The 12,268-nt window shown below is 40.5% G+C and overlaps 1 protein-coding gene across 7 annotated transcripts in view; it reads left to right on the forward strand.

The window, feature by feature from the left end:
• Nucleotides 1-12,268, forward strand: part of ZNF286A (zinc finger protein 286A) — a 29,892-nt gene that overhangs the window by 8,339 nt on the left and 9,285 nt on the right. For 5 of the 7 annotated variants that reach the window (XM_027047305.2, XM_053211862.1, XM_053211863.1 and 2 more), the window contains one exon: nt 6,873-11,504. In XM_027047305.2, coding sequence (XP_026903106.2) covers nt 6,873-8,104 — 1,232 coding nt within the window. In that variant the 3' untranslated portion in view covers nt 8,105-11,504. Of the gene's footprint in view, nt 1-6,872; nt 11,505-12,268 lie in introns of those variants that run through there. The other 2 variants (XR_008294068.1, XM_053211860.1) reach the window with 1 other exon arrangement.

The following is a 12,268-nucleotide window of genomic DNA, read 5'->3' on the forward strand; positions in this document are numbered from 1 at the left end:
ACCAAATAGGCTTCCAAAGTCATTGTCTTAATTATAGTTACCCTCCCACTAGCAGAGGATGTGAGTTGCCCCACATCCTCACCAGCACTTAATATTGTCTGTCTGCTTCATTTTAGCCATTCTTACAGGTGTGTGATATCTTTTTAAGAAGTAAAAAATGGGACAGATTTAAAATCCTTTTATTTGCTCTGTCCCTAGAAGTAACTAGTTGGGGTGAATCATTCTAGTGTGTGTGTGTGCGTGTGTGTGTGTGTAGTTACTCACACATATACATATACACACGTCAAAGAACAATTGTAGGGGTGCCTGGGTGGCTCAGTCAGTTAAGCATCTCAGTCTTGACTTTGGTTTAGGTCACGATCCCAGGGTCATGGGATCCAGCCCCGTGTCAGGCTCTGTTGAGTGTTTCCTCTCTCCTACTCTGTCCCTCTCCCCCACTCACACTCTTTCTCTCTCTCTAAGATAAAAAAAAAAAAATAGTAATAATTATGTGTGCATAGTATTATGTTGTACTTTTTATTTTGTAATCAATTATTTTACAGCTTCACACTGTATTTTGATAGTACCTATGTTAATACATGTGAATTGTGTTCATTTTAACTGCTGTGGAGTAAGTCCATTGTGTAAGTGAACTGAACAGTTTAATTTCTCTGCTGTTACTAAGAGAGTTGCAATGATCATCCTTTTATTGAGTCTTTATATTCGTCTTGAGATTTGGTTTAGGTACGTAACCAGGATAAGATGGACTGAATCTTCAAGTATCACATGTTTGGCTTCGTTAGGAACTGCCAAGGTCCTACCTTCATCCGGGCCAACAGGTGATGCTATCAGATGTAGTAATTTGTGTCAGTCTGATGGGTGTGAAATGAAATTTCATGTTTTTTAATTTATGGTTCTCTGGTTATGAGTTTTAGTAATTCATATGTTTCATTAGCTACTCAGGTTTCCTCTTTTGTAAATTACCTACTTACATTCTTTGCCTTATTTTTTTTTTGAAATTGGGCCATTCACACCTTTTTCTTGATTTGTTGGAGTTCTTTACATATTTTAGATACTAATATATGACAGGTACCGTTACGAATCAGTGAGAAAAAAAATATTGGTTCTTTTTCTCTGCGGCTTATTCTATTTTATGGTGTCTTACGCGTGCAGAATTTTAAAATTTTGATGTTAACAGATTTATCTTTTTTTTTTAAGTTTATTTATTTATTTTGAGGGAGGGGTGCAGAGAGTGAGGGAGAGAAAGGGAATCCCAAGCAGGCTCCACGCTGTCAGCACGGAGCCAGCCGTGGAGCTCGAACTCACAAACCACGAGATCGTAACCTAAGCCGAAATCAAGCCTCAGGCACTTAACCAACTGAGCCACCCAGGTGCCCTGTCTTTTATTTTTTTTTAATATACTTTATGCTTTTTCTGAGTTGTCTTCTTATTCCAGCGCCAGGAAGATAATCTATACTTTATTCTAAAATGTTCAAGTTTTATCTTGCAGGTAGATACTCGGGGTTTGCATACTGTGTGAAATAGGAACTACTTTTCTCTTTTTCCATGTTTAAAACTGATAATTCAGCATCTTTTTATTGAAAAATCTATATTTTGTCACAGATTTGTAACCCTAACTCTGGTAAACTCTGGTCCCATATATACTTGGGTCTGTTTCTAGGCTCTCTGGTCTTACTTACCTGTCCATGCTGCAATAATATGTTCTAATTATCACAATAGTTATTTTAATTATACTTGATAGTGTGTATATCTCCAAAAAGAAATCTTGTCTTAATATCCTTTTTTAAATCCTCTTATTCTTTGGAATACTGAGAGTTCTAAAATCTTCCCCTGTGATTATAGATTCATCTTTTCCCCATGTCGGCATGTCACTTTTTGAGCCTTGCTTGTTTGTAACCCTTCTTCCTTTTTTTACAGGAGATCTTGCCATTTTCTAAATGAGCTACAAGAACTCTTCATACACGAGGCATTTAATCCTTGTCAGACGTTTTTTCTAGGTTTTGTTCTTCAGTTTTGGGTGCTTTTTAATGTACAAATTTAATGTATTACAATCTTCTAAATATTCCAGGTTTTTTTAAGTTTATTTATCTTTGAGATGGAATAAGCAGGGGAGGGGCAGAGTGAGGGGGGTGGAGACACAGAATGCAAAGCAGGCTCCAGGCTCTGAGCTGTCAGCGCAGAGCCTGATGAGGGGCTCGAACCCACGAGCCTTGAGATCACGACCCGAGCTAAAGTCAGATGTTTGACTGAGCCACCCAGGTGCTCCTAAATTTTCCAGTTTTTGATTTGTGCTTGGAAAGATCTCTCTCTGGCGTGCTTGGGTGGCTCAGTCGGTTAAAATCAATCCAACTCTTGGGGAACCTGGGTGGCTCAGTTGGTTAAGCGTCCGACTTCGGTTCGGGTCACGCTCTCGCGATTTGGGAGTTCGAGCCCTGAGTCAAGCTCTGTGCTGACAGCTCAGAGCCTAGACCCTTCTTCAGATTCTGTGTCTCCCTCTCTCTCTGCCCCTCCCCTGCTCTCTCTCTCTCTCTCTCTCAAAAGTAAATAAAACATTAAAAAAAAGATCAATCCAACTCTTGGGGCACCTAGGTGGCTCAGTTGGTTAAACATCTGACTTCAGCTCAGGTCATGATCTCAGGGTTTGTGAGTTCGAGCCCCACGTTGGGCTCTGTGCTGACAGGTCAGAGCCTGGAGCCTGTTGGGAATTCTGTGTCTACCTCTCTCTCTGCCCCTCCCCTGCTCACTTGTGCTCGCTCGCTCTCTCTCAAAAGTAAATAAAACATTAAAAAAAAAAGTCTATCGAACTCTTGGGGCGCCTAGGTGGCTCAGTCGGTTAGGTGTTCGACTTTAGCTCAGGTCATGATCTTGTGGTTTACATGTATGAGCCCCATTTTGGGCTCTGTGCTGACAGCTCGGAGCCTGGAGCCTGCTTCAGATTCTGTGACTCCCTCTCTGTCTCTCTCTGTCCTTCCCATGCTTGTGCGCTCTCTCTCTCTCAAAAGTAAATAAAAACATTTAAAAAGAATTTGGAGTCAATCCAACTCTTGATTTTGACTCAAGTCATGATCTTGCAGTTCGTGAGTTCAATCCCCACTTGTTAGGGTCTGTGCTGACAGTCTGGAGCCTGCTTGGGATTCTCTCTGTCTCTCTGTCTTTCTCTCTGCCCCTCCCTCCCACTCTCTCTAAAAATAAATACATAAAACTTAAAAAAATCTGTATAAATAGGGTGGGCCAAATACAGTAAGTCTGAGGGTCAGATTTGTCCCACTGGCCACCTGTTTGCAGCCTCTATTTTCTCCCACAACCAAATGATCATCACTATCTAGATGAATCCCAAATTTGTATTTCCAGCCTAGACCTCTCCTTGGGCCAACTGTTCTAAACATTTGTGTAACTATTTGATGTCTTTATTTGCTTATGTTAAAGACGCCTCAATACAGCATGTTTGAAACTGGTTGCCTGATATATGCCCAAATTCTCCATCCACCCAGGAGAATCCTTTTCCAATCATTGTCTTAACGACACCCGCTGTCTTATCAAATTGCGCAAGCCAGAAATCTGTGAACGGTTTCTACCCTTCCCTCCCTCTCCTTTTCCAATTTGTCACTGCATTGATCTAATTTTATTGTAAATATTTCTTCATTCTTAGTTAGCATCCCTCCATCTCCCTTTTGTTTGCCTGGACTACCCAGATAATCTCAGTTCTACCTTTAGCCCCCATAGATTTCCACCATTCTTTATATTACAGTGAGAGTGATGTTTTCAAAATAAAAATCTGATGGTGTCATCTTTTTGCTTGAAACATTGAAGTGTCTTCCTGCTGCTCTTAGAAAACAATCAAAATCCTTGAGGTCGACAAAGTCTTGTAAAGTCTGGCTTTTCGTCATCATTCCAACCTTATCTCACACATACTCTCCCTGTTTCTGTACTCTTAGCAGTTCTTAGGTACCCTGGTGTGAAAGGATCCAGTTTAAGATTATTGAGGACCTCACGAGCTTTTGTTTATGTGGTTTATATTTACCAATACTTCCTGTATTAGAAATGAAACTGAAAGCAATTTAAACTATTAAGTTATTCATTTAAAAATAACAAAAATAGGGGACGCCTGGGTGGCTCAGTCAGTTAAGTGTTCGACTCTTGGTTTTGGCTTAGGTCATGATCTCACGCTTTTGTGAGTTCAAGCCCCGCATCAGGCCCTGCGCAGCTGGCAGGGCAGAGCCTGCTTGGGATTCTCTCTCTCTCCTTCTCTCTCTGCCCCTCGCCCACTCACACTGTCTCTGTCTCTCTCAAAATAAATAAACTTTAGGGAAAAAAAATAGGGGCACTTCGGTGGCTCAGTTGGTTAAGCGTCTGACTTCGGCTCAGGTCACGATCTCACGGTTTTTGGGTTTGAGCCCCACATCAGGCTCTGTGCTGATAGCTCAGAGCCTGGAGCCTGCTTAAGATTTTGTATCTCCTTCTCTGTCTGCAACCCCTCCCCCCGCCCACACACACACATTCTATCAAAAGTAAATAAACATTACAAAAATAATAATAGAAAAAAATAACAATTACACGGGCACCTGGGGGGCTCAGTCAGTTGACTAGCTCTTGATTTTCCAGGGTCATGCGATTGAGCCCCATGTCGGGCTCTGTGCTGAGCATGGAGCCTGTTTAAGATTCTCTCTCTCCCTCTGCCCCTCTCCCCCACTCATATGCACTCTCTCTCTCTCTCTCTCTCTCTCTCTCTCTCTCTGTCTCTAAAATTAAAAAAAGGGACGCCTGGGTGGCTCTGTTGGTTAAGCCTCCGACTCAGTTCAGGTCATGATCTCACAGTTCATGAGTTCAAGCCCCGCATCGGGCTCTGTGGTGACAGCTCGGAGCCTGGAGCCTGCTTCAGATTCTGTGTCTCCCTCTCTTTCTGTCCCTCCCCCACTCGCACTCGGTCTCTCTCAAAAATAAATACTAAAAAAATTTCTATGTAAAAAAGCACTTATAAACCCATTACATGTTAATGCAAATGATATAATTTTTATGAAAACAACTATTTGCTGCAAAAAAAAAATACTGAAAACACACTGCTTTACATTTTTGTAAATCTGTATTCTCCTGCTTCTGAATGCAGTTTGTTGTGATATGTTGTTCTGGTTGATTTGTGTGAAAGAAATCCAGCCTCACTCCAATATATAGTTGGAAAAGAGAGGAGTATTTTATAGGTGTTTTCAGATAAGTGTGGCTGTTCTGATCCACACTGAAACTGGACAAGCGGTAGTTTCTTAAAGATGAGATACAATGTGGTATCTGAAATCAGATCCATGAATTTTTCGTACTCTTGTTAAAACCTACTGATCTTTTCGAAAATAGTGGTTCATCGAGTTATGCAGATCTTCTGAGTATTGAGACATTACATCATACAATTATTTTTTAAATCATAACTTAAAAAAAATTTTTTTTAATGTTTCTTTTTGAGAGAGAAAGCATAAGCAGGTGAGGAGGGGCAGAGAGAGAGGGAGACAGGATCTGAAGCAGGCTTCAGGCTCTGAGCTGTCAGCACAGAACCTGATGCCGGGCTCAAACCCACGAGCCATGAGATCACGACCTGAGCCAAAGTCGGACACTTAACCACCTGATCCACCCAGGCGCCCTTAACTTAATTTTCTTCTAAATGTTTAATCAGTTGTCATAGCGCCATTTGTTGGAAAACAAATTACCTTTTACTGACTGACTGAAATATCACCTTTGTATTGTTTTTAGCTGCACATCCTTGACTCTTTCGGAAGTTGCTCTCCTGTTTGATTGACCAATCTATTCCTTTGACGCACGCTCTTTAAATTATTTTAGCTTTATGAAGTAGTTTTATATTGGATATAAAAATTCTAATATATTTAGAGAGATCGAGCTTCCATCCCTGCCCTCTTCTATTCTGATACTTTCCCCATAGGCAACCATTTTTACTAGTATTTCATTAATCTGTCCTTGGTTTTTGAAGATATAACTAAATATGTATGTATATTTGTATCTCCCTGCCCCCCCACCTTTTTTCCTACACAAAAAGTAGCAAACTATACACCCTTACTTGCAGCCTGCTGATTTTTTTAAAAAATTATTTACTCTATCCTGGAGAGAACTTCACACCTATATATGGAAAACCTTTCTGACCTTTTAAAAAGTTGCCTAGTACTCCATTTTATGTCTACGTCAGAGCGTATTTAATGAGTTCTCTACGGTAGAATATTAAGATTTTCCAGTTGTATGTCTACATCATCATGTGTTTCATGAGTTCTCTGTTGTATAGGTAGGATATTAAGATTTACCAGTCTTTGGCTGTGTCAAGTAGTGTTATAATGAGGAGTCTTGTGTAAGTATAATTTCATATATTTGCCATTATATCTTCGGGCGATCATAGATTTTTGATCAGAGGTGTATATAAAAGCATTGTTAGGGAAGATTAGACTGGAAATGGGACGCATATTTGGACACGAGTGGGACTGGATGTCTGGAAACCTAGACGTCATGACCGTCCTCTACACTAAAGTGATAACCGTGTATTTATTACAGAAGTCGATGTTCAGTAAGAATTCGTTTCTCCCCTCTGCTGATCTAGTGTGCTCAGTACCTGCTCATCCAGTGATGTATTGCTCCATCTGAATCTCTCCTTCTCCTGTATTTCTGGTCATCTTTATCCCCTTTTGACTGTCCTGGATAAGGTCTCCTCATTCTCTCCACGTCTGTGCATTTGTTTCCTTTCATTTGCTTCTCTTTGCAAATCATCTTATGAAAGTCAAATCCACCTACTCCTCGAAAGCATGCGTTTCATCTTCATTAGCTGTTACAGAACTGCTTTTTGTTGAGCACTGAAAACGAAGGAAATTTGCATTTCCAATTTCTTTCAGACCTGGAGGCTAAACCCGAGGGCAAAGATTCAACTTCAGCGCAAGATATTTCCAAAGAAGAATCATGCCAAGCCGCAGTAATAGACAGACTGACAGGAAACGGTGTCTATGACTCCAGCTTGGAAACAACTCTTGAATGTGAAAATTGGTTAGAGAATCAGCAAGGAAATCAGGAGAGACCCTTGAGAGAAATGTTCACCCATGTGAATTCACTCCCCGAAGAAGGAGCTCATGAGCATGACGTATATTGGAAAAACTTTGGTCAGAAGTCTGTTCTTCTCACTCAAGACAGAGTTCCCAAAGGATCCTATGCCTTCCATACACTTGGAAAAAGGTTGAAACCGAAATCAAACTTAATGAAAAAGCAAAGAACCTGTAAAGAGAAAAAACCTCATAAATGTAATGATTGCGGGGAGCTCTTCACTTACCATTCAGTGCTTATTCGACACCAGAGAGTCCATACTGGAGAGAAACCCTATAGCTGTAATGAATGTGGGAAATCTTTTAGCCACAGAGCTAATTTAACTAAACATCAGAGAACTCATACCAGAATTCTCTTTGAATGCAGTGAATGCAAGAAGGCCTTCACAGAAAGCTCATCCCTCGCGATACATCAGAGAATTCACATTGGGGAGAGACCGTATGAATGCAATGAATGCGGAAAAGGTTTTAATCGAAGTACACATCTGGTACAGCATCAGTTGATTCATACTGGAGTGAAGCCGTATGAATGTAATGAATGTGATAAAGCTTTCATTCATTCCTCAGCTCTTATTAAACATCAAAGAACTCATACTGGAGAGAAACCCTACAAATGTCAGGAATGTGGGAAAGCCTTTAGCCACTGCTCATCCCTTACTAAACATCAGAGAGTTCATACTGGAGAAAAGCCATATGAATGTAGCGAATGTGGAAAAACCTTTAGTCAGAGCACACATCTTGTTCAGCATCAGAGAATCCATACTGGAGAGAAACCCTATGAGTGTAACGAATGTGGGAAAACCTTCAGCCGGAGCTCAAATTTTGCTAAACATCAAAGAATTCATATTGGAAAGAAACCGTACAAATGTAATGAATGTGGGAAAGCCTTCATTCATTCATCAGCTCTTATTCAACACCAGAGAACTCATACTGGAGAGAAGCCTTACAGATGTGACGAATGTGGGAAAAGCTTTAAGTGCAGTTCATCCCTCATCAGACATCAAAGAATTCATACTGAAGAGCAACTCTGAAAAATTATTGAATGTGAAGAAATGTAAGTTGGTTTTATCACTGTGTTAAATACCTGAGCATTTAGGTGGAATACCCATAAAATGCTGCTGGAGGACCAATCGTGTATGCATCTGATTTTACTTGCATAATACATAGTTTTGAGCCATAAACAGAATGTTCCTTCCATCTACTGATTGAATCAGTATGAAAGCTTCTAGCTAGGGATCTCAAATTTTGATCCCCTTCCCCCCCACCCCCACCAAATACCCTTTCGTGGAAATTCAAGAAATCCTTGGGAGTGGATAGCAATATCATTGTGGTGAGATCTGGGTCCTCCCTCTCTTTGTCACATCAAAGCCCTGTTTATAGCTTCTCATTCTGTACGGAAATTCTCGTTTGTTAACTTCGGCAGAGGACCCATATCTTTATCATCAGGAAGGCACAGAGTTGTTCCTCTTTGGATCCAAAGTAGATCTCCAGATAATACAGATAGTGTCATTTCTCCAGAGAGGGTCATTTCTTTTATATTAGCTATAAAACTTAAAGGTTAAAAGTTGAAATATGCTTTGGATCCTCTCCTTGCCCCAAAGGCTACTGTCTCATTTGATGCACATAAATAGAATGTATTTACAGCAGGTTCCAAGTCGCATTCATTTAAGATTATGCTGGTCATCAGTTTAGATAATTGTTACCCTCTACTGTGTAGATCTTCTTTTTCTACTTCCTTGGAATTACCCTGAAGTTGAGACTGGGTCAGCCTCTTAACTGTAGTTTTCAGTCAAATGCCTCTTTTCTCATCTTTGGCATTGAAGGAATCCTGGTTTGTTTGTTTGTTTGTTTGTTTGTTTGTTTGTTTTTATACTCACGTAAAGATTTCATTTCTTTACATTATTCTGCTTTTTGTAAACTATGTCGCATTGAGAAAAGGCCCCTGGGATGTTGAGGGTCTGAAAAGTTGATGAGTTCGATGTGTTGTTATATTTAGGGTCCCAGTCAAGAGGAATAATTGAAGCAACTGTGAGACACAAGGACACACCTTCCTGTCAGATATGGAAATTAGTTCACAAGGCAGTGACTCATTGGAGGATAAGCAGCCTCCCTCCATGAAGAAGAGGTTGCCATTTCTCTGGCTCTGTCCACACTTTTTGTTGTTATTACTGTTCTCCCTAGATGTGTGTTGGTCTTTGCTACATCCCAGAGCCCTAAAGAAGGTAGAGGGGTGCCTGAGTGGCTCAGTCGGTTAAGCGTCCGACTTCGGCTCAGGTCACAATCTCACAGTTCGTGAGTTCGAGCCCCACGTCGGGCTCTGGGCTGACAGCTCAGAGCCTGGAACCCACTTCGGATTCTGTGTCTCCCTCTGTCTGCCCCTCTGCTGCTTGCACTCTGTCTCTCGCGTTGTCTCAAAAATAAACATACATTTAAAAAAACATTTTTTTAAGAAGGTAGCAAAGACATGAAACCACAATGATAACATAAGTTACTTGGGTGACCAAAAACCAGCAGTGGGATTGGAAAAGCAAAAGTTGAAATAAATATTTAGCCAAACGCTATGCAAATGTCAGTTTTTATTGTTACTCTATTGTATGACAAGAAAATTATAGAAAAGGTAGAAGGAAAGTAGTGACAGATTTCTTTTCTCTTCTAACTTCTATCCTTTATGAACATTTCAGCAACCAGTCCGTGCTCTTGCCTTCTCCACCCTGTCCTTGTTACTGTAATTCCTTCTCTGTAAACCTTTGTTGTATTATTGAAAAAAAGTAGAGGAATAGAGTTTAAAGAAGTGATAGTGGAGAGCAAACGAGATGGTTAAGGATGAAGGAGTTAAATCCAGCAGCAATGAAAATCAAAACAATAGGATATGGGGCCGAAAGGGCTAGAAAGAGGTTTTGGAAAGAAAGATACGTTGAAAGGGTGGAGGCTGGTGGGAAGGCTCAAGGTCTGAGAGGTCAGAATAGGGGGCTGGCACAGGAACAAGGGAAAGGCGCTTAATCCTTTCACCACCTCAGTGCTCCATACTCATGGTCTAAAGTAGGAACTGACAGACTGTGGCCTGGACCCATGGACCAAGTCCAGCCTTCTGCCTGTTTCTCCAAACACAAGGCTTAGTTGGATCTTGACCACACTCATTTGTTTATGTGTGTTGGTGCTACAACGGCAGAGTCCAGGAGTTGCCGTAGAGATTGTATGTCCCCCACAAGCCTAAAATGCCTAATATTTCTCAGCGTGCCCAACACTTGAGTGAAAATAAGGTCATAATTTGGGGGCCCAAATTTGACTAACAAAATAAGACCCACGTGGGATTTTCAAAGTTGGGATTGAATTCTGCCACCTTCACTTAGCATTTATGTGACCTTACTGAGTCTCAGTGTCTTTATCTGTAAAATGGGAATAAGTCATCCTTCTCTCATAAGATTGTGAGGATTAGATAAGAATGCATGTAAAAGACCTGGCACATGATAAATTATGTGGAAAACCTCTATATGTATATGTATGTTTGTAAATATATATAGACACACGTATGTATATATATGTGCGTATATATATACACGCATATGTATATATATGTGTATATATATATTTACTTTTTTTTTTTTTTTTAATGAAATGTCAGTCCATTTGGGCTGCTAACCAAATAACTCGCCGTAGACTGAGTGGCTTATAAACAACATTCTCACAGTCCTGGAGACTGGGAAGTCCAAGATCAAGGCCTCAGCACATTCAATGTCCAGCGAGGGCCTCCTTCCTGGTTCTAGGGCAGCCATCTTTTTGCTGTGTTTTTTGGTAAAAGGGCAAGAGGGCTCTCCGGGGCCTCTTTTCTAAGGGCACTAACCCTATTCAGAAGAATTCTGCCCTCGTGACCTTCCAAAGACCCCACCTCCTAATACTATCACTCTGGGGATTAGGTTTCAAGATAAATTTGAGGAGATAAAAACTCAGTCTATATAATAAGTGGCTAAGCATCAATCAAGCAGAAATTACTTAAGAATGAATGTATCTGACACCTCTTGTTTACCGGTCAAGAACTGTGACCATCCTACTGTCTAGCTCATCATAGAGAAGGGGCTTCTCTATTCTTCCTTCCATCTGGTGCTGCTCCCTACAGAGCCTCCTTGAGACCTTGGGGAATCTGCTTTTTTCCCTTCTGCATACCACTCTACTGGGAACTATCTGACAGTTCCAAAGACTCAAGTTTGTAATCTATTTACAGTTTCAACAGCATTGAGAGACGTGCTCTAAGTTCGTTTTGCTGAGAACTCTGATCCTTTACATTTCAGTATTTGTTCTGTTTATGCTCGATGTTCGACCTGTGTTGTTTGTACTCCAGTGTGATTGTTGGAAGTTTTAATGTTCCATTTTTCAAGTGTTTTTGGTTACGTATAAAACCAAATTGACTGCTCTTACCAGTCCACTGTCAATAAAGATGTTTATATATATATATATATATATATATATATATATATATATATATAGTCAGAAACTTTTGTAAATTGCTTCTAAGTTTTCCTAATTTAAGCATATTTTAAGAGGCAAAGAAAGACCTACCGTAAAATCCTTCAGGAAACCGATCACACTTCTAATTGTTCATCTGGGCTCCACCACTTGTCAGACAGGGGATGGGGGAATTCCCTCCACGGCCCATGGATCTGCAAGAAGGTTAAAGAGTAGAGAAAGGTCGTTTCTACCAACTGGTGTTGAGTCCTCAAGCCAAGTGCAGGCTCCACTCCCTTAGCAGGGGGTAATGGAGAAAAAAGGGACCACTCATTTAGCAAGAGTACCTATAGAAAGTACAGTTACAACTAGACAAGATCAGATAGACTGATTTAGCATAAATCTTAAACTACGTCTGGCTTTTGGGAGGAGAGTGTAACCACCCAAAGAATAAAAACAATAGTACTGTATAAGAACACCAAACAGTACTCATATTTGTTGGCAATTAACCAGTTCAATTGTCTATTGAAAGTTTCTAATAACTTTGTTTTCCTAGGTGAGTTTTTACTTTTTAATATTGCAACAGGACTCAACGGGAAGCTCTTTGTCCCTGCTTTGTCCTTTCCTTTACCTTTTTAGGCCCCAACAGGGCAGTCTTGGAATCCAGAACCACATGAGCTATCTCTCACCATAGGCTTTATTGGCAAGGGGAAAGCGTGTGCCCCTCTGGTAATACATATAAAATGACATCTGTG

The sequence above is a fragment of the Acinonyx jubatus genome, chromosome E1, assembly GCF_027475565.1.
Source record: "Acinonyx jubatus isolate Ajub_Pintada_27869175 chromosome E1, VMU_Ajub_asm_v1.0, whole genome shotgun sequence".
Lineage (NCBI taxonomy): Eukaryota > Metazoa > Chordata > Mammalia > Carnivora > Felidae > Acinonyx > Acinonyx jubatus.